The 25390-nt window shown below is 41.0% G+C and overlaps 1 protein-coding gene across 15 annotated transcripts in view; it reads left to right on the top strand.

Annotated features, from left to right (window-relative positions):
- Window positions 1-25390, top strand: part of gabbr1b (gamma-aminobutyric acid (GABA) B receptor, 1b) — a 326457-nt gene that overhangs the window by 217471 nt on the left and 83596 nt on the right. For 14 of the 15 annotated variants that reach the window (XR_009796880.1, XM_061833538.1, XM_061833452.1 and 11 more), the window contains 4 exons: window positions 672-863; window positions 7759-8004; window positions 8169-8232; window positions 22021-22098. Coding sequence is in view for 14 of the 15 variants with exons in the window: in XM_061833538.1 (XP_061689522.1) it covers window positions 672-863; window positions 7759-8004; window positions 8169-8232; window positions 22021-22098 (580 nt within the window). In the remaining variant the exon portion in view is untranslated. The remainder of the gene's footprint in view (window positions 1-671; window positions 864-7758; window positions 8005-8168; window positions 8233-22020; window positions 22099-25390) is intronic. The other variant, XM_061833620.1, reaches the window with a different exon arrangement.

Genomic DNA, 25390 nt, shown 5'->3' with positions numbered 1-25390 from the left:
ATTTGAATGAAGAGATACTTGGAGTTATAGTTTGAGACTTGATATATAGGAAAATGAAAGTGCAAGAGAGAGCTCATATATTATCATCGGAACACCCATTATGTTATTGGCCTTCAAACTTTATTTTCAACTAATTTTTTAAAATCATATTTTAGCCAATAGAAGAATCCCAACACAAGAATATTGTGCAATCCATATCTGTTGAAAACCCCCGTAAAATGTAATGCTGCTCTGAAATTATAAATTAAACCTACCTTATCAGTGTTTAACATTTGGAGCAATAAAAAAAGAACTGCACAGCACATAAATTCTCCTCTCACATGCAAACTCTCGTTATCTCAAGCCTCCTCTAAGGTGTAAGTGATCCAATCTGAGGACTACTCGCATTAAATTATCTTCATTGAATATACATGTTCTGTTTATAATCTATGAGACAGTGGGTGGTGGGAGTCAAACTCCAATCACATCGATCCAATAAACCAAGCCTTTCCCATAGAACTGGCTAAAACACACACAAAAACAACATAAAGCAAAGAATCTTTTTTGAATTGAAGTGAAAGGAAAAACTAAAATTGCTCACAGTTTGTGTTTCCCCCTCAAATTATACAACATTAATTTCCACTCCAGCCTGGGAGTAGTTGCTCACGTGTCACATTCTTCTCCAACTGCAGGTCTACAAGGAAAAATTGTATGGGAAGAAATATGTGTGGTTCCTCATCGGTTGGTACGCAGACAACTGGTTTAAAATCAATGACCCATCCATCAACTGCACAGTGGAGCAAATGACAGAAGCTGTAGAAGGTCATGTCACCACTGAGATTGTCATGCTCAACCCAGAGACCGTACGAGGAGCCTCCAACTTGGTAAAACACAAATACATAAAGGCTTAAGAGCAGTTCTCAGCAGGATTTGATATGTTTGTTGTTGTGGTTTCATTTGCATTGGTGTACTGCATGTTTCTAATAGTCTTCCCTTCTTATGAAGGTATGACGTCGTCAAAATATTTGGAATCTGTCGCAGTGCAGTGCCGTTCTATACCACTGAAAGGGAGACCTACAGTTATAAAAATGTTAGATACAATCTTCCAGGACTGTTTCAGTAAATATAATAATTATCTATTTTATCTGAGTTGTTTCATTTAATACAAATATTGGCCTAAAAAAGATGGAGAATTAAAATGGAAAATTAGTAAAATGGTGAATTGACCAAGATGCTTATGATAACATCACTATAGTATTAATGGGGGACATATTCATGTGATCTTCTAAGATTGGGATTGCTTACCAAGATTTCATATAGCAGGCGGTAAATTGTGTGTTTCCTTATTTTAACAGATCGTGCGCACTATTGGCAGCAGAGGTAAAAGTGGTGGAGAGAGCTGTACTTAAAAGATGATTTTGTGCTTTTGCCTTGATGTTTTTCTCCTGGGAAATTTGGGAGAGCATACGCAAAATGTAATGGAATTAGAAGCAAATGTGGAAAAGGCAAACAAATATATTACTTAATTAAGAAAAGTCAATTGATAACTTCAATAATTTTCAGGAAGCGAGCCATAGGAAAAAAAAGCAGCATGTTTTGTTTTATATACTTGAATTTGCCAGGAATACATGGCAAGCGAATGAATTCTTTGTAACGCACATCTTTTAGACCAGGAAACAAAGCTTAAATCAAATGTAATTTAACTAAAAAAATATTTTGACAATTATTCAAATAAACAATATTCAATATAACCTTTCCTCTAAAGCATAGTTGGGATAACGACCTTGCAGTGTTTTTTAAACAATGCCCAAATGACAAAGCCAAATAAAGTTGTATCAGTATGTGAAATTACACAAATACCACTGACACTAAGGAAACATTCTTCAAAGCTGCTTCACTACTAGAAGTACACACAATGACCTATAAAAATAACAGACTCATGAATGGCTGTAGCCATAGCAATCTCTTGGTGAACAAACTTGTTTGAGATTTGTTTGACATTAGCCTTATACTTTATGTAAACAGCTGTCAAAAGTCTCAATTAAAAATACACCTCGCAGTGCTGCAACATCAATAATTCAATTGAGACTAAACCATCTCAATAGAAAGACTTTCACAAAATGTGATTCATGAAATGCATTAGTGTAAGTTGTCTTCAATAGATCGTCCTTTCCACCAAGCACACACGATTGTTGCCATCATTGTGTCAGATCCTGATCCATAGACAGCCCTTCTTAACTACGATGCATGCCTGTTTGTACTGTAAGTGAGGCATTGCACATAACAGTGTGTCACTGTATGTCAACCTTTTTTGTGAGAAAAAAAACTTCCAACTGCCACTGCGCTCCGACATCATGTTTGAAGCTTCACAATGGTAAGGTCCTCTTAAATGCTCAGTGTTGTATTATTCTCTTGATGTGAAAAACTTAAAATCTGAACATCTTAATGTAGAGGACTGTTTAGGTAGCAATTCTAATTAAATGAAGAAATCTATTGCTTGACATGTGGAGCAAAAGCCTGTTGTGAATTTTGTAAGAAAACAGTTTATGAAATTTATATACCTTTATGAAAACCGTAAAGGCTTTCACAAACATAAAATGAATGGATACTGGTAGTCGTACGGAAGGTTGTGAAGCCGTCACAACATGAGCTATGGTAGATTGTCCAACACAAGTGCCAGAATTTCAGTCCTAAAAGCATTTGTTTCATTTGTTAAAGAAGGCAGGCTATGAAGGCTGATTCAATACCTGAGAAGCATTTTAATAATAATGCCATTGACTTTGGCAAAGAGGTGAGATATCTTAATAATTGTAAAATAATCACACTCTTAATGAAATACAAGGAAAGAATAATATTATAGCGTTATGGAGACAGCATCACTTTTAACTGTGTAATGTTAACAGTGACTCCTGTATGTCAGTGTTTTTAAACTCTGTGCTTCGGCAAACTCCTGTGCGGTGACGTAGTGTATAGTGTGCAGTGGGAAATCATCAAATTTCACCTAATCAACGAAAATGAATCCGCAGCTAATTTGAAGTTGTCAACTGTCCGTGCTGTCCAATGATGGGCAGAGTAATCAAGTTGTAAGTTTCTCTATCAGTAGGTGGCAACAGGTAGCTAACTACTTTGATTAGTGATGTGTTAGGTGGTGGTGACAGGGGCATTGTTGCTAGTGAGGCAACAGTATACAGTGATAGTGATGGAGAGGTTTTTGAAAAGGAAAGATGCTAACTCAAAAATTAACTCAGATGAATGCCCAAGTATGAGTGAAGGTCAAAAGAAAGCAAAGACAGCTTGCTCATGGAAAGTCTCTGGGGTGAAGCAATATAGCGAAAGCTATCTTCCAATTTGATTTACTTTCACAGATGATCCAACAATTATGACTCCGTTGTGCTTGATGTGTGCTGAAAAACTATCCAACAGTCCAAGTCCAAGTAAGCTTAAAGGGCATCTGCAACAAAACACCCTTCACTAAGGAACAAGAATGCAATGTATTTTTTCTGCCTTTGTGCACGTGCGGAGGAACAGGCAACGTTGATGAGAAGAAAAAAAAACATGACGATAAATGAGAAAGCCCTTAAAGCTAGCTATCAAGTTGCTGAACTGGTAGCCAAATTAAAAAAGTCACACAGTATACCACAGACATTAATACTTCCCACCTGTAAAGCTATTGTAAATAAGATGCTTGGACCTAAAGCGGAACCAAAAAACCAACAGGAGAAGAATTTTTTTGGGTCCTGTCTGAATATCTTGAACAAAGGGGACTTAAATGGGAAAACTGCACAGATGTCTGCGCTGATGGAGTGACAGCCATGGTCTGACACACCAATGAGTTTTTAAGTAGAATGAAAGAAAGATGTGATTGTTGCGCATTGCTTTTTACACTGTGAGGCCCCTGTAGCCAAGACCTTTACCAGAAGACATAGTTCCTGTGTTGGATGATGCTTTGCTCTTAGTGAACATTGTAAAATCATGAAATCATGACCCGTGAAAAGTCGCATATATGCATCATTATGTGAGGAAATAGGTTTGGAAAATAAAGCCTTATTGTTTCAAATGAAGGTCTGGTGGTTATCCCGTGGCAAAGTACTGGTCCGTTTATGAACTGCTGGAGGAAATAAAAGTGTTTCTGACAAACAAGAGGTCTGATTATGCAAAACTGCTTGCAACTGATGAGTGGTGTGCAAACCTGGCATACCTGGCAGACATTTTTCATCATCTGAATGAACTGAACACGTGTGCAAGGCTGAAATGAAAACCTGATCACAAGCACAGAAAAAAAAAATGGATTCTGTTCAAAGGTGCAACTCTGGAAACAACGTGGAAAATGGAAATCATGAAATTCTTCATACCAATCAATAGCAATGGCACACAGCAGTGTGAGATAATCTTGAACAATTTAGAAAGAGTTGAGGAGAATGTATTTTTATTTTTCTTCAGCCTCCATTCAATCCCTTGACTGACTGAGGAATTCATACAGTTCAACATCGGTTGGTGGAAAGGACGTGACATTATAGGAACAGGATTAACTAACTCAACTGAGACAAGATTGTAGTTTAAAATTAAGCATTGCTGATATACAGTGCCTTGTGAAAGTAGCATGTCAAGATTCTGTTCTCTCTGAGATGAGACTGTATCAAATGAAAGCTATATTTCAGTACAATGTTTGAGAAGAGTTAACTTAGTTCCGGAAGTGGGAATTTCACAACTGAATGGATTCCAATTTTTAAATGTCTGTGGAAATCCATTTAAGTTGAATGAAATTTGGGAGTACAGTGCAGTGAAGTGAGACAGCAAAAGTCAAAACACAAGAAATCAGCAACTTTAGCTTTCCATGAGCATGCAAAGATGCTGCATTGGTCATTACATCTCCAGCTCCATGCCGGAATTTGGTCTGCATGCTGATAGGCAGTCTTATGTAGAGTAATGATATAATCACAGTAGGAAATGGGATGACTGTTTTTGAGATCAGACCAAAAGGATTCACACTTTTTGCTGTTTTTTGTCTTGACAGTGTAATTTTAAAATTTTGACAGTCAAATCTCATGAAATATGTGCTCGCAGGTGTCTTCTACATGATATAATGCTAATTTAAATGAGTGAATATATACTGTGAAAATGAGTAAGTGGGACACAATAAGTCTCCCATTCATATGAGTAATGAATAATGAATGATGAATGAAAGAGCCCTTTTGCTTAATCAATATATGGTGTAGAACAGCAGGACAACATGAAAACAATACTGATAACTGCACAATTAGAATAAGAATGGCTATCATACTGCAGACAAAACATGATGCCCTATGGATGCTGTTGGCGACAAGTGTTAAAGTTTTTGGCCTTTAGGTTAGCGCTGATGGTTTTCACTATTAACATTTGTAAGAGCAATGAAGTTTGAAGTGATGGAATTATAAGTGTTAGCCAAAAATGATGGATTCAGGTTTCCCTTTCCCATACGTGGGTCACCTGGGCCCCCCTCTGGAGCCAGGCCTGGACGTGGGGCTCGAAGGCGAGTGCCTGTTGGCTGGGCCTGCACCCATGGGGCTCGGTCTGGCCCGGCCCGAAACGGTAGCATGGGTCCCCCTTCCTATGGGGTCAGGTGCAATATGAGCAGGGTGGTAGCCGAAGGCAGCGTCCCCGGCCACAGAAACAAGCTCTAGGGACATGGAATGTTGCCTCTCTGGCAGGGCAGGAGCCCAAGCGGGTGCGTGAGGTTGAGACACTCCGACTATACAGTAAATAGTCGCACTTGCCTCTACGCACCGCTTGAGTTCTGGTACCAGTCCTCTTGAGAGGGATTGGACTCTCTTCCACTCTGGAGTTGCCCATGGTGAGAGGCGCCAAGCATGTGTGGGTATACTTACTGCCCCCCAGCTTGGTGCCTGTACCTTCGGGTTCACCCTGGTTGATGAGAGGGTAGCCTCCATCTAACTTAGGGTCGGGGGACGGGTCCTGACTGTTGTTTGTGGCTATGCACCAAACAACACTTCAGAGTACCCACACTTTTTGAATTCCTTAGAGACTTCTGGGGACTCCATCATTCTGCTTCGGGACTTCAATGCCCACATGGGTAATGAGAGTGAGATCTGGAAAGGCGTGATTGGGAAGAATGGCATGGGAAGAGTTTGGTGAGGCCATGGAGAACAACTTCAAGATTACTTCACGGAAATTCTAGTCCACTGTCCGCCGTGACAGGAGAGGGAAGCAGTACACCGTAAACACTATGTGTACTGAAGGTGGGGCACTGCTGACCTGAACTCGGGACGTTGTTAGTCAGTGGGGAGAATAGTTCGAGGACCTCCGCAATTCCACCAACACACCTTCCCATGAGGAAGTAGAGTCTAGGTTCTCTGAGGTGGGCTCTTTTGTCTCTGGAGTTGAGGTCAATAAGGTTGGTTAGAAAGTTCCACAGCGGCAGGGCTCCAGGGGTGGATGGGATTCTCCCGGAGTGACTAAAGGCTCTGGATGTTGTGAAGCTGTCCTGGCTGACATGCCTTTGGAACATTGCTTAGACATCGGGGACAGTGCCTCTGGATTGGGAGACTAGGGTGGCGGTCCCTCCTTTTAAGAAGGAGGATTGGAGGGTGTGTTCCAATTACAGGGGCTTTACTCTCCTTAGCCTCCCTAGTAAGGTCTATTCAGGGGTGGTGGAGAGAAGGATCCATTAGGAAGTCAGATCTCAGATTTATGGGGAGCAATTTGGTTTTCGTCCTGGCTGTGGAACAGTAGACCAGCTCTACACCTTTGGCATGGGAGTTCGCCCACCCAGTCTAAATGTGTTTTGTGGACTTGGAGAAGGCGTTCAACCGTGTCTCTCGGAAGTCCTTTGGTCAAGGATCAAGGATGAGATCCTGCCCCAAGTGAAGGAATTTAAGTATCTTGGGGTCTTGTGGACGAGTGAGGGAAGAATTGAGTGGAAGATCGACAGGCGGATCAGTGCAGGGTCTGCAGTGATGTGGACTTTGTATCGGTCCGTAGGTAAATCAGGAGCTAAGTCAAAAAGCGAAGCTCTCGATTTACCGGTCGATCTACATTCCTACCATCACCTCTTGATAAAAAGTACAAGTTCCCAGATACAAAAATTTGTTTCCTCCGCGGTGTGTCCGGGTTCTCCCTGAGAGATAGGATGAAAAGATCAGTGTCGAGCTGCTCCTCCTCTGAATTGAGAGGGGGCAGATGAGGTGGTTGGGGCATCCACCCATATGCCTCCCTGGTAAGGTGTTCCAGTCATGTCCCACTAGAAAGAGACCCCAGAGACGACCTAGGACACACTATGTCTCTCGGCTGGCCTGGGAATGCCTTGGGATTTCTCCGGAACAGCTGGATGAAGTGGCTGGGGAAAGGGAAGTCTGGGCATGGATGGATGGATGAATGGATGGATGGATGGATGGATGGATGCTGAAATATCATTGGGGGGGTTGGGGCTGGATTTTGAAGTTCTCTTTTTTTCTTTCTTTGTATGCCAACAAAATAGCATTTGAATAGGTGTGTGCAGAGTTTGCATCTACTGTATATATCCTGTATGTGTGTTAGCCAGTTGACTGTCATTTTACCTCTTCAAATGGCCTGGTGCTTGTTTGAAATGACAAGATTTGAATGGTAGCGTACATTCAACCAAACTAGAAAACATAATCCAGAATTTGTTTTGATTCATCTAAACATGATGAATGTGAATACACTTCAATATAAACAGACCAACCACAACACATAATCAGAGGTAATGCTCAAAATACTTAAATACAACCAAACTAATTTACCTGTGCTCATCTTCTTTTCCAGACATCACAAGAGTTTCTAGACCAACTGATGTCAAAGTTGGGGGGGAAAAACTCAGAAGAGACTGGTGGTTTTCAAGAAGCCCCCCTAGCTTACGACGCTGTGTGGGCTCTGGCTCTGGCTCTCAACAAAACCGTGGGACCTCTGAAGGCCAAAGGCCACCGCCTGGAAGACTTCAATTATAACAACCGAGATATAACTGCAGAAATCTACCGTGCCCTCAACACCAGTTCCTTCGAAGGAGTTTCAGTGAGTTCAAAAACTCCAAGAGAAAATGACAACATGATGATGAGGCACAAAGAGTGAGCGAGGGATCGGAGAAGATATATTATTAGATAATTCATTATGGAGGTGCAAAGTGCAATGCAAAGTAAGGGGTGTTAAAACATTAAAATTCTGTCTGTTTCTTACAGGGTCATGTAATATTTGACGCCCAAGGTTCTCGGATGGCTTGGACTCTAATTGAACAGCTTCAAGGTACACCTCAGTTTGTACCAGATTTAAAATGGAGTTCGTTACACTGTGGAGGTCTTTTAAAACAAGCATCCCACCTGTCTGCACTTAACATCAAACTGGAGATGTACACTCTGATGTCATGTGGATGCATTTAATCAAATGTTTTTCTCGAGCAATTTATACACATAAAAATGAAACACAAAGCCCTTATAAAAAAATAAAACAAATCCCAGCAATAGAAATCTGTGAACGGACCCGCTCTCTCCTATCACTATGCAAAGACCAAACTACCCCCACACACAAATAGTCCTGAAACTTTTTCAAAACTACTCATAGGTCAGAAGAACTGAGGACTATGAGATATTTAAGTTGTTAGGTTTTTTTTTTTTTCAAACTTTGGGTACAGTACACTGACCAAAATAACTATTTAACACATCACCATTTTTCTCACAAAATACATTTCCAAAGTTGCTATTGACATGAAATTTTCATCAAATATTGGGAACAACCCATATAATCTATGCATGCAAAGAAAGTGAAATAAATAAGATCAGATCAGATCAAAGTTGCCGGCAATAATGTGAAATGACACAGGGAAAAACTGTTGAACAGATAAATAAAATGGACATGCATAAAGGCTTGGAAAGCCAAGACAACGCCTAAAATCTATCAATAATCAAACATCAATCCAGCTCCTTTTATGTGCATTGTCAGGTCCCATCGGAACGAGAGTAGGACCCAAATGCAGGACTCGGAAGATGCAAGGTAGTTCAAGGAGACACGTTTATTATATGCAGAGGTAGGGGATCAAGCAGGCAGTCCGGTGCAGCAGCGCTAGTTGGGACGTCGGGCGAAGAGAGCAGGTGAGCGGACAGGCAGGAGTCGGTACACAGGAGAACAAAGCAGGCAGACGTAACGAAGGAGTCAGGCTTACAAGGTTGGTCGGAGAACGGACGAAGGTCGGTACACACAGGTTTAATCAGGGATACCGGAGCACACGAATGGGACATGAAGATCAACGAACTGGCGCCGGCCAGTTGTCATCGCGGTCATATAAATCCACAGCATAATCAGGCTGCATGAGGCGCAGGTGTGCACCTCCCAATCAGCGCACCTGCGCGGACACCCGCACAGCTCGTGCTGGAGCGGCAGGATCATGACATGCATATTAATATCAGGTGGTTCAGTCCTAATTGATGGCCTACTAAAAGGTGAATGTGTGAGTCAAGTATGGAAGTATATTAGTGCCACCAGGATTTGAATTTGAAACGTCAAGTGAAATAGGATTTGAATTTGAAATGCCACAGAAAACAGGATTTGAATTTGTAATGTAAAGTGATATTTTCAAAAGTTGTCACAATTTGCTGTCTGAAATTCAACCGGCTACAATACGCTGTCTGAAATTTGATGTCTGAAATTCATCTGGCTTCAATTCGCTGTGTAAAATTCACCGTCTGTGCCACCAGAGCAGATAACCCAGCCAATCGCAGTTACGCTTTCTTAGTCACGTGATGTCACATACTAAGAAAGCGTAACTGGATTGGCTGGGTGTTTGTTTCTGACCTGAAGTAACCCTTCCTGGTGGCACAGACGGTGAATTTTAGACAGCGAATTGTAGCTGCCAGAATTTCAGACGGCGAATTTTGGCCAGTTGAATTGTTAACATTGAAAAGTTACACTGAAATACAACTATTGAAAATGTGATCACTTTACATCTCAAATTCAAATTCTGTTTTCCGTGGCATTTCAAATTCAAATCCTATTTCACTTTACACTTCATATTCAAATCCTGCTGGCACTAATCTACTTCCATAGTCAAGACACATCTCATGATGGGTAAGAGCAGAGAGCTGTCTCAAGAATATCGCAAACTAATTGTTGCAAAAAATCCTCTCACATCACTGAACCTTAATTCAATTGAGAACTTGTGGGGTGATATCAAAAATGCTGTTTCTGAAGCAAAACCAAGAAATGTAAATGAAAACTGTGGAATGTTGTTGAGGAATGTTGGAGTGGAATAACAGCTGAAAGTTGCCACAAGTTGGTTGACTCCATGCCACACAGATGTGAAGCAGTTTAAAAAACTGTGGTCACTCAACTAAATATTAGTTTAGTGATTCAAAGGATTGGTAAATCCTCGAAACAAAACAATTTGTACAAAATAGTCAACTGCAGACTTCTTTTTTTTTTTTTCAACAAATTGCCCAATTGCACAGCTTTAGGAGTGTATATTGTATATCATGAATGCTGGGTCTTGTTGGTGTTCTGAGAATCTACTGCACCTACTGGTAATTGTTGGACATGTAGCAATAAAATATATACTAAAAACGTGGATTAATCTGGTTAGTCACATTGAATTGCTATTATTTTGAACACTACTGTTCTACACAACTTGTGTGGGCCAATAACTATATTGACCTTCCTTCCTTTTCTTTAACCCGTAGCTGTCTCCTCTTATGTCACCATTTAAATTAATTACAACACTCATTCTTGTAGTGACAGTAATCCATTAAAATCCATTCATCGATTTTCTGAGCCGCTTATCCTCACAAGAGTCGCAGGAGTGCTGGAACCTATTCCAACTAGGAGGCGGCGTACACCCTGAACTGTGTTGTTCAGCCAATTGCAGGGGACAAGGAAACTAATAACCAGTCCCACTCACGATCACTCCGAAGGGCAATTTAGAGTCTCCTATTAATAATTTTGTAATTATGTTTTTCAAATTTTTGTATGCTTCATCTCTTTTTTCCAAATAAACACACTCAGTCTTTTATATTCAATAAAAAAGTGGCTGGTGGTTAAACTGTCAGCCAATCATTAAAAACATCCTGCTGCTGTTATCACATATCTATTCAAACCAAGAACAAATGTCACAGAATCCTACAGTCCTGCTTGTTAAAAGCCAATATACAGGAGGGGTTAACCATTTTCCAGCACAGATCTGTCACAAAATAGGACTTAAAAGGATCTTTTCAAAATGTTACAATGAATGTTGAGGCTAACAACTAAGTAGAATTGCAGTGTGCAAAGATCGCCATGTAGAATTGAATACAATTGTATACACTGTATGGTGGTGATACAGAACAGTAGGAAAAGTCTATACTACTCAATGGCATGTTTTTGTGATTTATAAAAAAAAATCCTAAAATAATGAATTAAAAAGTTTTTTACCAATCAACAAATTGAAAAAGAAAAGAAAAAAATCGAGAAATGAAAACATAAACCACTGAGATCGTGTGGTTGCACAGGTGTGCACACCCTCATAATTTGGGTGCTCACATCACATCACATTCAAGTTTCAACTCATGTTAAATGGAAGTCAGCACTTGATTCCCACCCTAATTACATGTCCTGTACTATTTTAACATACTACGGCTACTGATTCACAGCTACACCAGACTTACGCATGCAGTACCTCAGTTCCTCTCTTGGTACTCTGTCATAGGCTTTCTCTAGATCCACAACGACACAATGTAGCTCCTTCCGACCTTCTCTGAACTTTTTCACTAGCATCCTCAAGGCAAATAATGCATCTGTGGTACTCTTTCTAGGCATGAAACCATAGTGTTGCTCGCAGATACTTACTTCTGTCCTGAGCCTAGCCTCCACTACTCTTTCCCATAACTTCATTGTGTGGATCATCAACTTTATTCCTCTATAATTCCCACAGCTCTGAACATCGCCTTTGTTTTTAAAAATGGGAACTATAACACTTTTCCTCCATTCTTCAGCCATCTTTTCGCTCGCTAGTATTCTGTTGAATAATTTGGTCAAAAACTCCAAAGCCATCTCTCCAAATTGCTTCCGTACTTCCACCGGTATGTCATCAGGCATTTTCCATTTTTCATCATTTGTCGTGCCTTTCTGACTTCCTCCTTACTAATCATTGCCACTTCCTGGTCCATCACACTTGCCTCTTCAACTCTCCCTTCTCTCTCATTTTCTTCATTCATCAACTTCTCAAAGCATTCTTTCCATCTATTTAGCACACTACTGGCACCAGTCAACACATTTCCATCTATATCCTTAATCACTCTTACCTGCTGCACATCCTTCCCATCTCTATCTCTCTGTCTGTCCAACCTGTAGAGATCCTTTCCTGGTGTACATGTCTTCATATGCCTCTTGTTTAGCCTTTGGCACCTCTACCTTTGCTCTACGTCGCATCTCGATGTACTCCTTTCGCATGTCCTCAGTCCTCTCACTGCAAACAAGTCCGTCTTATTGCCGGCAATTAGGGCCAAACTCTGAAACCCGTCGTACAGGGACTGAACACCCTGTATCAGGGGGCTTGGTACACCATACTCCCAAAGAACCTCCCATTGGATTCCCCAAGGGATGCGGTCGAACACCCTCTCCAAGTCTACAAAACAACTGTAGACTGGTTGAGCGAACTCCCATGCACAATCGGGGATCCTGCTCAGGGTGTAGAGCTGGTCCACTCTTCCACAGCCAGAACGAAAATCACATTGCTCCTCCTGAATCTGAAATTCCATCTTAAATCCAGGGAGCCCGGATGTATCCTCTGAGGAGGTCTTCTGGCTTCTTGATAGTGACATACTGTATGCAAATGGCCCAACACCAGCTGGATCGCAATCGGACCAGAATTTAAAATGAAATAATCTTCTGTTTCTGTCTTTCCTTGATTATTTTAGTTTGACTATTAATATTTTTCTGAGGCAGTATTTGATCTCAAAATACTGCCTTTGGGGAAGTAGTTCTGACTAAAATGACTCAATTGCACTGGCTAATAGTTACTACGACTGTCCAACAATGTATTTTTATGGGTGTGTATGTTTTTATAACAATTATGCTGTAATTTTGTCAAATGTGTTTCGGAACATGAAAATAATCAACATTTTGATGGTTTGACAGTGTTTTGACATGACACCATGGTTCGTTGACCTCCCCATTAAGTGACATATTCAGAGGACGACAATACTCCCCAAACTTTTCGACTTACCCCTGTCTCAATCCTTTATCAATCAATTCGCTTTTTGATGAAAGCTTTGTTATGAGGAGCTCGCCTGTAAACAGTGGAGAGAGGAGCTCGGAAGTTGCAATTTCACAAATGACCACTCATTTGGGTGGATGTCGGAGGGGTGAAAATGGAAATAGAGGATTTGGGGAACGCTGTATGATTTATTATAAATATGTATTGAGAAGGGCATGGTGGAACAGCTGTAGAGCGTTAGCCTCACAGTTCTGAGGACCGGGGTTCAAATCCCGGCCCTGCCTGTGTGGAGTTTGTATGTTTTCCCCGTGCCTGCTTGGGTTTTCTCTGGGCATTCCAGTTTCATTCCACATCCCAAAAACACTCATTAATTGCAGACTCTAAATTGCCCCTAGGTCTGATTGTGAGTGGATTGTTGTCTGTCTCTATGTGCCCTGTGATTGGCTGGCAACCAGTTCAGGATACTGCCTATAATGCTGATTATAATGTGATTCTGCCTCCAACCCGATGACAGCTGGGATTGGCTCCTGCACTCCTACAACCCTAGTAAGGATAAGCAGCTCAGAAAATGGATGTATGTATGTATTGAGAAGTGATAGTACGTCACAGACAGGGGTGGCCAACCCTTGGCTCTTTCACTCCTTTTGTATGGCTCTCATGAAGGCAAGAAATCGTAGTTGTTTTGTGTTTTTTAATATGGGTGCACGCTCACTTTGATTGAGTTCATTACAGGAATTTTACATGCGTTTATAAAAGTATTTGTGTGCTCGCTTTGATTGAGTTTATTACGGCTGTTATGGGTATTGGGAAAACAAGATCAGTGTGTGTCTTTGTGAGTGAGAAGGGTCAGGAGGTGTGTGCAGAGGGACGGTGAGAAGGAAAAAAGCGCAGCAGCGACTTGGGAAGAGTAGTTTTATTGGATTGGACGAAAATAACTCAAAGTTTCCCTGTTGCATTGTGATCTTTCGAGAAAATACTTTGTCAATTTTACTTTCAAAATGGAAGACAATAATGCAGAGTTAAATGAAAATATGTAGTTGAACACTGGACATTTTTATCGGAACAGGAGAGCTTGTATTTTTTGTTGAGAGCAACGGCTAGCCACTGTGCCTTTAGTGTCAGACGTCTATTGCGCATTTCACAGCCTCAAATCGTCACTGAAGCTCAATCCACGCTAACATCCACTTGGAATTTCCAAAAGGGACTGAACTTTGCAGTCACAAGTTTGTCATTTTAAAACTTAAGACAGAAAAGCAGATGCACTTTTGTTTTAATAATCAAACACCCAGAGACTAGGATTGTGTCAACTGGGTTGGAACATTGCAAGGGCCAGTAACCCATACAATGAAGGGGAATTTATTTTTAAAAATGCCTCTGTGACATCACTGAAATCTTGTGTCCTGAAAACAAAATATTTCAACAATTGGTATCAGACCTTAAACTGCCCCGCCACATTTTTGAATGGAGAATATTGGACATTAGGACGGCTACTGATTCACAGTTACACTCAAACCTCCAATCATGAGTATTTTAGTGTTGCATTAGATGAGAGTTGTGACACACAAGACGAGAACTGGTTGAGCTGGTAGTTTGTTTGAGAGACCAGACAAAGCCTGGCCAAAAGACCCCCATGATAGTCTACAGAAATAGATCCAGGTTTCCCTTACTGGACGAAGGTCACCAGGATCCCCCTCTGGAACCAGGCCTGGAAGTGGGGCTCGACGGCAAGCGGCCTGTGTCCGGGGATCCACACATGGGGCTCAGCCGGGCACAGCCTGAAAGGGTAACACAGATCCCCCTTGACTTGGGCTCACCACCTGTGAAAGGGGCCATAGGGGTCGGGTGCAATATGAGCTGGGGGGTAGCCGAAAGCGGGGACCTTGGCAATCCGATCCCTGGCTACAGAAACTAGGTCGAGGGACCTGGTATGTCACCTCCTTGGCAGGGATGGAGCCTGAGTCGGTCCTTGAGGTTGAGAAGTTCCGACTGGAAATAGTTGCACGTGCCTCTATGCACCGCTTGAGTTCTAACCCTGACTGTTGTTTGTGCCTGTGGACCAAACAACAGTTGAGAGTATCCACCCTTTTTGGAGTCCTTAAAAGGAGTGCTGGCAAGCGCTCACTCTGGGTACTCCATTATTCTGCTGAGGGACATCAATGCCCACATGGGGAATGACAGTGAGACCTTGAATGGGGTGATTGGGAAAAACACTCCAGATCACGACCTGAGTGGTATTCTGTTACTGGACTTCTGTGCTCATCAAGTATTGTCCATAATGACCACCATGTTAGGCAAAAGGTTGTCCACATGTGAACTTGGATCCGTTGGGAAGTCAAATCTCAGATTTAGGAGGAGGAATGTGGTTTTCATCCTGGCCATGGAACTGTGGACAAGATCAACACCCTCGGCAGGTTCCTCGAGGCTGGCTGGCAGTTTGCCAAACAGGTCTCCATGTGTTTTGTGGATTCTGCCAAGGCTCCCCTTTGTCACCAATTTTTTTCATAACTTTTATGGACAGAATTTCTTGGTGCAGCTGAGGTGGGGAGGGTGTTTGGTTTGGTGGCATCAGCATTGCTTCTCTGCTCTTTGTAGATGATTTGGTTCTTTTGGCTTTATCAAGCTGTGATCTCCAACACTCAGTGTAGCAGTTTGCAGCCGTGTGAAGTGGCTGGAATGAGAATCAGCACCTCCAAACCTGAAAGCATGGTCTTCAATCAGAAAAGGGTGGCGTACCCTCTCTGGGTGGGGGATGAGATCCTGCCCCAAGTGGAGAGTTTAAGTATCTTGGGGTCTTGTTCACGAGTGAGGGAACAATGGAGCGGGATATCGATAGACAGATCGGTGAAGCAACTGCAGACTTTTTATCAGTCCCTTGTGGTAAATAGGGAGTTAAGTCAAAAGGCGAAGCTCTCAATTTACCAGTCGATCTTCGTTCCTCGCCTCACATATGGTCACGAGCTGTGGGTCGTGACCGAAAGAACAAGATCCCAGATACAAGCTGCCAAAATTTGCTTCTTCCGCAGGGTGTCCGTGCTCTCCCGTAGAGCTAGGGTGAGAAGCTCGGTCATCCGGGAGGGTCTCTGTATCAAGCTGCTCCTCCTCTGCATTGAGAAGAGCCAGAGTAGGTGGCTGGGGCATTTGATTCTGTTACCTCCCGGACTCCTCCCTGGTGAGGTGTTCCAGGCACATACCACTTGAAAGAGACCCCGGAGAGGACCCAGGACATAATGGAGAGATGACGTTTTTCGGCTGGCTTGGGAACACTTTGGGGATCCCTCCGAAAGAGCTGGATGAAGTGGCTGTGTAAAGCCAAGTCTGGGCGTCCCTTTTAAACCTACTGCCCCACGACCCGACCTGGAGAAGCGGTTAGAAGGACGGGTGGATGGACAGATATCAGATGTACCAATCTCCGAGAAAAGTATTTATCAGTACATTGTCCCCTCCACCATTTGTAGGGTTTAGCGATAGTGTTCAACAAATCCACAACTGCAAACATAATGTACGCACTCCTTAAGAGGTTTGTAATTACGTAGAGATGCTATACAATAGCGGAAAGGACTACTTTTGCCTGAATGAATCTCATCAAGTCACTTTAATGTAGTTCTTTGTCACCAATATGTCAAAGAATGGTGAGAAAGCACTACTTTTGTCTCAATGAAGCTCCTTGTCTAATATGAACAAATAAATGGCACCAAGATGCAACAAATTGGCTCTAAAGGAAAGTTTTTTTTACTTTGGCCTCAGCAGAAAGTGAACAGTGAATAGATGAATTTGAACAGAGGTTCCCCCCAAAAAATAAGCAAGTAGGGGAATTTGCAAATGCCAAATCGCAAATGTACATAGTTGACTGTGGTCTAAACAGCAAAACATTTAGTATTTTTTATTTTAAGTTCATCTTTGTGCGACTCACAGCGGTGCATTCTTATACCGCTGGACAAACAAGTTCGTGTGCTCTTTGTCACCGAAAATATTGTCTACCAGCCCCATCAAACCCCTGCATGTTATCCATCCATCCATTTTCTGAGCCGCTTATCCTTATTAGGGTCGAAGGAGTTCTGGACACAATCCCAGCTGTCATTGGGCAGGAGGCAGGGTGCACCCTGAACTGGTTGCCAGATATTCGCAGGGTATGGAGACAGACAACAGTCCCACTCACAATCACACTTAGGGGAAATTTAGAGTCTTTAATGAATGCATGTTTTTGGGATATGGGAGGAAACTGGAGTGCCTGGAGAAAACTCACACAGCACAGGGAGAACATGCAAACTCCACAATGCCGGTGCCGAAATTTGAACCACTGTCATCAGAACTCAGGCCAACGCTCTACAGCCTCCCTGTATATTATTAGAATCAGCTTTGAGGGCCAAGTATGTAACGACACACAAGGAACTTGTCTCCTATTTTTGTATTTTTATATTTGTAGGACACACAACTTTCCAATATTTAAAAATAGTGTCAGATAGGTCATCATTTAATGCAGCAAATCACAGTTTCACATTTGTTGACTTTTTCATGCCATTTTCTGTACTCTACAATACTGTTTCTCAGACAAACAATTCATTTACTACTTTTGACTGTAGCAACTGTTTGTTTGTTGGATGCAAAATATTGCAGATATTTTCTCAAGGTACTTTGAACATGAAGGCAGTCTAGAACTCGGGGGGGGGGCAACCAGTCAGCCATCAAAAGCCACGTTTTACTGTGTTACTCCAAAGAGCCACATCATACACATGAACTCACACACATACCTTAGCTCAGTCATATTTTTTGTAAATGTCATAAACCAACATCATAACAACGAAAATGGACTTATGCCGGGTAACACGACAGCCCAGTAATTAAAAAAATAAATAAAATTGTGTGCTCTTTCTCAAACAGACAAACTATCAGTTCAACCACGTCTTGTCTTACCAGAATAACCTCAAGCAAAGCATGCAAATGCCGTAATGAAGTCATGAATAGCAGGCGTGCACATATTAAAATCAGAACTTCGATATGGTGTTTTGCCTTCATAAGATATGCTGTTTTGCCTTCATAAGAGCCACATGAAAACGGGCAAAGAGTTGCAGGTTAATCTAGAATCACGCTCCTCATACATTACAGAAAACCACTTTAAAGCCCATTGAACGCTTCGGAAAAGGAAGCCTCCTATGATTTAACAAAGGGTGGGGGGCATTACTCTTTCACACTGAGCCAGGTGACTTTGAACAGCTATTTTTCTTTTTAAAATAAATAAATATACAAATCACTGTTTAAAAACAGCAATTTATTTACTTACATTTTTCATATTTACATTTGTTGGATTATTTTAAACACTAATGTGTTAAAAGTGTAGCAAAAAAAATAATTTCAGAAAGAGGTAAATACTTTATCACGCTGTGAATGAGTTGATTTGATTTTGTATTGAAATATTTTTATGCTGCCTGAGTACAATGGCATGTCCCAAAATCCTGAGTGAAAGTCTCCAAAATTTTGTTTCGTAGACCGTCAAGTTTTGGAGCAACTACTTTTGTACAGGAAGGAAAGGTATGAGATATCAGTTGACTAGGGATCAAGAGTACCTTTTTCAAGAAAAGATTTGTTTCCTGCCAATATAAATGACAGCCAATAAAGATTTATTGAGCCAATCCCAATATGTATACACTGCGCAGTTGACTAAATCACTTAACTGAGCATAATTTAAGTGAAGAAAATAAAAACACAGCAAGGAACATCAAATGTATTTAAACTTGATGAAATTTCAAGGAAATAAAACCAATATCAACAAAGGAAGAACAACAATTTAAAAAAATAGTACCGGTAACTAAATTCATAAAATATCTTAAACTGAAGTAGAAGCCAGAGACAGAGGTATGTTTTAGGAGGGGTTTTAAAAAAAAGGAACTGAATCCGCCTATCATACTGTAGGTGCAGGGACAGCCCCACAATTTCAGAATAACCGCTGATAAAGGATGATCCCCTTTTAAGTTTTCTCATTTTTGGGGGACTACTAGGAAATATTAATCTGTCGATCAAAGGTACCTGTCACGGTGTAGGGTTTGATACTGTAGGGCGAGTCATGGGGGAATAACCTCTCGTCTTTTTTTTTTTTTTTTTTTTTTTAGAAAATGTTTTTGAACGGTCTGGGATTTTCCAAATAATATCTGAGCAGCAGTTTGATTTTGCAGTCACCACTTGCAATAGCACACAGCGCAAGACTTAGTCTGTCATTCATGGGCTTGTGGCCTGGCATCTGTGTCTCCTCTGCTGTTATGTGTCCTCCTCAACTCACGACACCACCTCATCCACCGCAAAATCAGCACCGGGGAACCCCAAAGTTGTGCCCTCCCCCCTCTGGTCTTCTCCCTCTACACAAATGACTGCACCATGAGGCACCCAGCAGTCAAACTCCTGAAGTTTGCAGATGACACCACAGTCAACGGCCTCATCAAAGAGGGCGACGAGTCTGTGTACCGACAGGAAGTGAAGAAACTGGAGCTTTGGTGTGGCCAACACAACCTGCCGTTGAATATTCTAAAGACTGTAGAAATGATTGAGCACTTCAGGAGGCATCCTTCAACAGAGCTGCCCCTGATGCTGTCCAACTGTCTTGTGTCAACTGTCGAGACCTTTAAGTCCTTGGGAGTTACAGTCTCACAGGACCTGGAGTGGGAGACGAACATCAACTTCATCCTCAAAAAAGCCCAGCAAAGGATGTACTTCTTGCAGGCTTCTAAGGAAGCACAGCCTGTCACAAGAGCTGGTGAGACAGTTCTCCACAGCAGTCATCCAATCAGTACTGTGTACCACCATCACAGTCTGGTTTGGGGCTGCCACACAAAAAACAAACTCCGTCTGCAACGGACAATCAAAACCTTTTGGACGCTCAACATCCTGGCCACCAACCCCGATCAATGCAAAACAAAACGAGCAGACATTCAAACATTTTTTTCCCTCTTGCAATTAAGTCATTAAATTCTTGATCAGTGAACCTACTATTTTCTACCTTGCGCCATTGTTGAGACACACCTTCACATCTGGTGATCCAATCTATATTAGTACGTATTAAAGCGTTGGCCTCACAGTTCTGATGTCCTGGGTTCAATGCCTGACACGCCTGTGCGGAGTATACATGTTCTCCCCATGCCTACGTGGGATTTCTCTGGGCACTCTGGTTTCCTCCCACCTCCCAGAAAACATGCAACATTAATTGGACACTCTAAATTAACCCGAGGTGTGGTTGTGAATGTTGCTTTTTTTCTTGATGTGGCCTGCAATTGGCTGGCAACCAGTTCAGGGTGTACCCTGCCTCCTGTTCATTGACAGCTTGGATGGGCTCCAGCACTCCCGTGACCCTTGTGAGGATAAGCAGCTAAGAAAATGAATGGATGGATGGACGGACATTTTATTTATCTGGTTCATACTAGCAATTAAGAATCACGGTGATGGCTATTATACGGAGAATCAAGCAGGAAAATTATTTCTGGGAAAGGGATTTTTGATAGTTTCTTTTCTTCTATATGAATTCATGAAAATTGAAATAATCCATTCCAAAGACAGATGGCGAATACAGCTGATTCTAATGTAGTGGTACACACACCTGATTTTGGTGCAGGTAGAATGGGATCGATTCCTGCTCAATGATGGTGTCGATATCTGCCCTTTGACCTACTGGCAACCAGTTCAGAGTGTAGTCCGCCTTTCACCCAAAGCTAGCTGGGATAGGCTCCAGCTCTCTCGTGACCCTTGTGAGGATAAGAGTGTTCGACAATGGATAGATGGACATTCCAAAGACAACCTGTGGCATCATACAACCTTAACTACTGTAATATGGATAAATAACATTCTTAACCGTCATATCCACACAACCATTTGCTGTGTTACCTGTCAGCCCACCGTGTTGTGTGCAGAATTTGAAGGCAAAACTTTAATTATTTCATTTTGGATTATGGCATAAACATAAAATTTTGAAAAATTGTAACTATGAATACTTTCATGATGCACTGTATGGCGACAGACAACTCTTCACACTTAAATTCACCATCATGTTATAAACGATCACGTTTTAATTATTATTATTACTATTACCAGGAAAAGGACAAAATAGTGTAGCAATGACGTTTCTTTGATGACACCCTGACCATGTCTAATATCATATACAATAACTTCTTGGTTATCATCACCATAATGCAAATTACTTGGAGCTTGCCAACAGTTTAAATTGCTTTTGCTCATCAAAATTTCAATTTATGCAAGCTAAATTACCTTTCTGCGAGTTAAATGAGCTTTACTTTGACTTGTGTGATTCATAGACACAAAAGTAGCAGACAGTGACTTGAAGAAATAACTTGAATCTGATTCAGGAGATACAGTAACAGATTAGCCTCCTCGTTATTCAAATTTGTTTTACTGGCATTAGTGCATACTCTATTCAATTTCCCCTGACATGTTCTTAAGACCCATTGCTGAGGGTGTTCTTCTGAATTGCTGAAGTGTTGTTTTGTATCGCATCAGATGATCCTTAGGTGTCCAGTTTAGAGTTAATATTTTAATACTTTTTGAACTAGCCTGTCGACATTTGCTGATGTCTTCAGCTTCATGGTTTACTGATTTGTGACTGACAAAATTGTTCAGATTAATTCAAATGCCGAGGACCAGGAGTCACGAGTCGAAGCTCTGAGTCTGCCTCAAGACCTCTGTGAATATTATATGGTCAATAATAGGTGATTGTGTTTATAAGTGGCATGATGTTTTGGGGGGAAAAAATCAAGTTAGCCTGAGCAATGAAATATTGAGTTTGACAGGCAGTATGAAATTAAATGTAATTTAGACAGTTATAGGCAAGCTCAGTGTAACACTCTCGCTTTCTCTCACAGGAGGAAGCTATAAGAAGATTGGATACTACGACAGTACCAAAGGCAATCTGTCCTGGTATGGGAATGACAAATGGATTGGTGAGAGACATTCATCTTCCTTGGCTCCCATTTTTTCCCCTCTTTATCGGTGTCTCTTACCCTCTTTCTGCCTTCTAATCTCCTGTTTAATCTGACCCTACACTCTTACTAGCCTTTCCTCTAAATCCTTGATACTTCCTCTTATATTGCCCTCTGTCAGTCTACAACACTACATTCAAATTCGATTGTAAATGTTCATCATCAGTCAGGCTTTATCTTGTGTTAGCATTAATGATCCCTAACGTATCACAGCAGATATCAAAGAGAAAGCAACAGTTCAGTAACATTATACGGAACAAATTTCCCATTCCATTTTTTTAATTATACATGCAGTGAATTTGGCAGTTCAAGGCAGTGGAAGTGATGCAATAAATAGAAGATGCTCGCTGACAGTCAAAAAATAACAGGAGAATGGCAATCTGGGAGGGAATGGCATTGGGCCCCATGACCTTGACTTTGAGGAATGAAAATGTGTTTCCTAATCAGTATGGAAGGAGTGTGTGTGCTTGTCATTTCAGCTTCCCTGAACACACTTAATATGTTGCTCTAACAAATGTGGAGAAAGCACCGTATATTAGACTTCAAAACAATTATTGACACCAAATTCAGGGTATGGAATCCGTGTCACAGATCTGTGATTGGAAAGCAGAACCATGGAAGTCATATTTTAATTCTTGTTCTTGGTCCTTTACATCTAAAAAAAAAAAAAAAAAAAAAAAAAAGGTACATTCAGGACCACTACTGTATGTAAAACACCAAATACTTTAAAATTTAACATTAATGACAATTTTGGTTATTTACAAGCAATTATGTAATTGTGAAAGAAAACAGACAAAATAATGCATAATGGTTGATAAAGTATGCACAGTTAACATCTATGTTGAAAACATTACTTGATGCTTTGGCTTCATTATAGTGTGAAATATAGACAAAATACATAATTAAAATCAGAAATCAATGGGGAAATCTTCCATTGCACCACAATATTTCGGATGGAACATGTATAGTAATTAAATTGATCAAACAATGTTGACCTTCACGAACATTTATAGCCTGAATACTGATGACATGCTAGACAAATATAATAGCAAGAGATTTTAATTCTATTGATCCCTAATCATACTGCTCCAGTACACATAAGCAACTTGAGAAATTGCCACTCAACAAAATTACAAAAAAACAATCCATGAATGACGTCGGTCTTGCAGACAGTTGGAGAATGAAAAACAAACGGATTGTACACTGTGTTCAAAATAAAGAGGCATGGGCACTTTTGGTTAATTTTCCCAAAAAGTCAGTGTGATTTACAGTGATATGAAATATTTTGATTGCTTCCAAAATCATTTTTAAAAAAATCCCAAATTGACCAAATATTACAAAATAGTTATACATTTTAGTGAACAAAACAGCTGTAATCTCAGCTGTATGTAGTGGGTGCAAAATAACTCCAAATGTGCAGTAGTTTCTATTATTCTGAAAATCTTCAGGTGTATTATCTATAAATTGGGCAAAGCCAACTTAATTTGTATAGAAATATTGGCTTTATGGACAGCGTGCCACCTGTAAACTGTGAATTCAAACAACCCAATAAATTATTAGTTATCTTCATATTTCTGCAAATTAGATTGAGATGCGACATAGAGCAAAGGTAGAGGTGGCTAAGGCTAAACAAGAGACATATGACGATATGTACACCAGATTGAACATGAAAGAAGGGGAAAAGGATCCCGACAGGTTGGCCAGACATAGGGATAGAGATGGGAAGGATGTGAAACAGATAAGCGTGATTAAAGACAGAGATGGAAATGTTTTGACTGGTGCCAGTAGTGTGCTAAATAGATGGAAAGAATACTTTGAGAAGTTGACGAATGAACAAAGTGAGAGAGAAGGAAGAGTAGAAGAGGCAAGTGTGAAGGACCAGGAAGTGGCAATGATTAGTAAGGGGGAAGTCAGAAAGGCATGACAAAGGATGAAAAATGGAAAGGCAGTTGGTCCTGATGACATACCAGTGGAGGTATGGAAGCAATTTGGAGAGATGGCTGTGGAATTTTTGACCAACTTATTCAACAGAATACTACCGGGCGAAAAGATGCCTTAAGAATGGAGGAAAAGTGTTCTAGTTCCCATTTTTAAGAACAAAGGCGATGTTGAGACTTGTGGGAATTATAAAGGAATGAAGTTGATGAGCCACACAATGACGTTATGGGAAAGAGTAGTGGAGGCTAGACCCTGGACAGAGGTAAGTATCTGCGAGCAATAATATGGTTTCATGCCTCAAGAGTACCACAGATGCATTATTTGCCTTGAGAATGCTAGTGGAAAAGTACAGAGAAGGTCAGAAGGAGCTACATTGTGTTTTTGTGGATCTAGAGAAAGCCTATGACAGACTACCAAGAGAGGAACTGTGGTACTGCATGTGGAAGCCTGGTCTTGCGGGGAAATATATTAGAATAGTACAGGACATGTATGAGGGCAGCAGAACAGTGATGAGGTGTGACAGAAGAATTTTAGGTGGATGTGGAACTGCATCAGGGATCAGCTCTGAGCCCCTTACTGTTTGCTGTGGTAATGAATATGCTGACAGATGAGGTTAGACTGGAATCCCCTTGGACCTTGATGTTCGCAGGTGATATTGTGATATGCAGTGAAAGCAGGGATCAGGTGGAGGAACATTTAGAAAGATGGAGGCATGCACTGGAAAAGAGAAGAATGAAGATTAGCTGAAGTAAGACAGAAAACGAAGATATTTCTAAAAATGTGTACATAAGCTAACCATTCTGTACTCCCACCCCAAACCTTACACTGGTATACAGTAATGTGGTTGCTTTCAAAGCCAAAAGGCTAAGCACAACAGATGTGTCGTTACCAATTCCATTGGCTAAGAATGTTACCAGGATTAGCTTCTGATAATAATGTAATGATAATGTTTTCAGGTTCTTGTTTGTTGCTTACATGGAAGTGAGCAATATTTGTATTTGGTGATGTCATGTGTGTCTACTATATTTCGGTGGCTTGGTGATTAAATGCAGTATCCACCAGTAACAATGCAGTAGAATCTCTATGGGTCCTCGGTTTTAGTGAGGGCGCAGTAGCTTCTAATGACTGACATTTAGTTAATTGCTCTGAAGTTGTTCTCGTGGCTCATCGATGGCTTTATAAAAAATGCTTTTGCTTATTGGAAAGTTACAGTATGTCTTTTCTACTTTTACATTTAGTGTCTGAATAAGACAATAAACAGCAAGATGAGCTTTTTTTTATTTTAATGTTTAATTTAATATTTCAATTTTGTTTT

This window comes from Syngnathoides biaculeatus, chromosome 1 (assembly GCF_019802595.1).
Source record: "Syngnathoides biaculeatus isolate LvHL_M chromosome 1, ASM1980259v1, whole genome shotgun sequence".
Lineage (NCBI taxonomy): Eukaryota > Metazoa > Chordata > Actinopteri > Syngnathiformes > Syngnathidae > Syngnathoides > Syngnathoides biaculeatus.
Note: the sequence above shows the minus strand (reverse complement) of the source record. Positions and strands in the feature narration are given on the sequence as shown.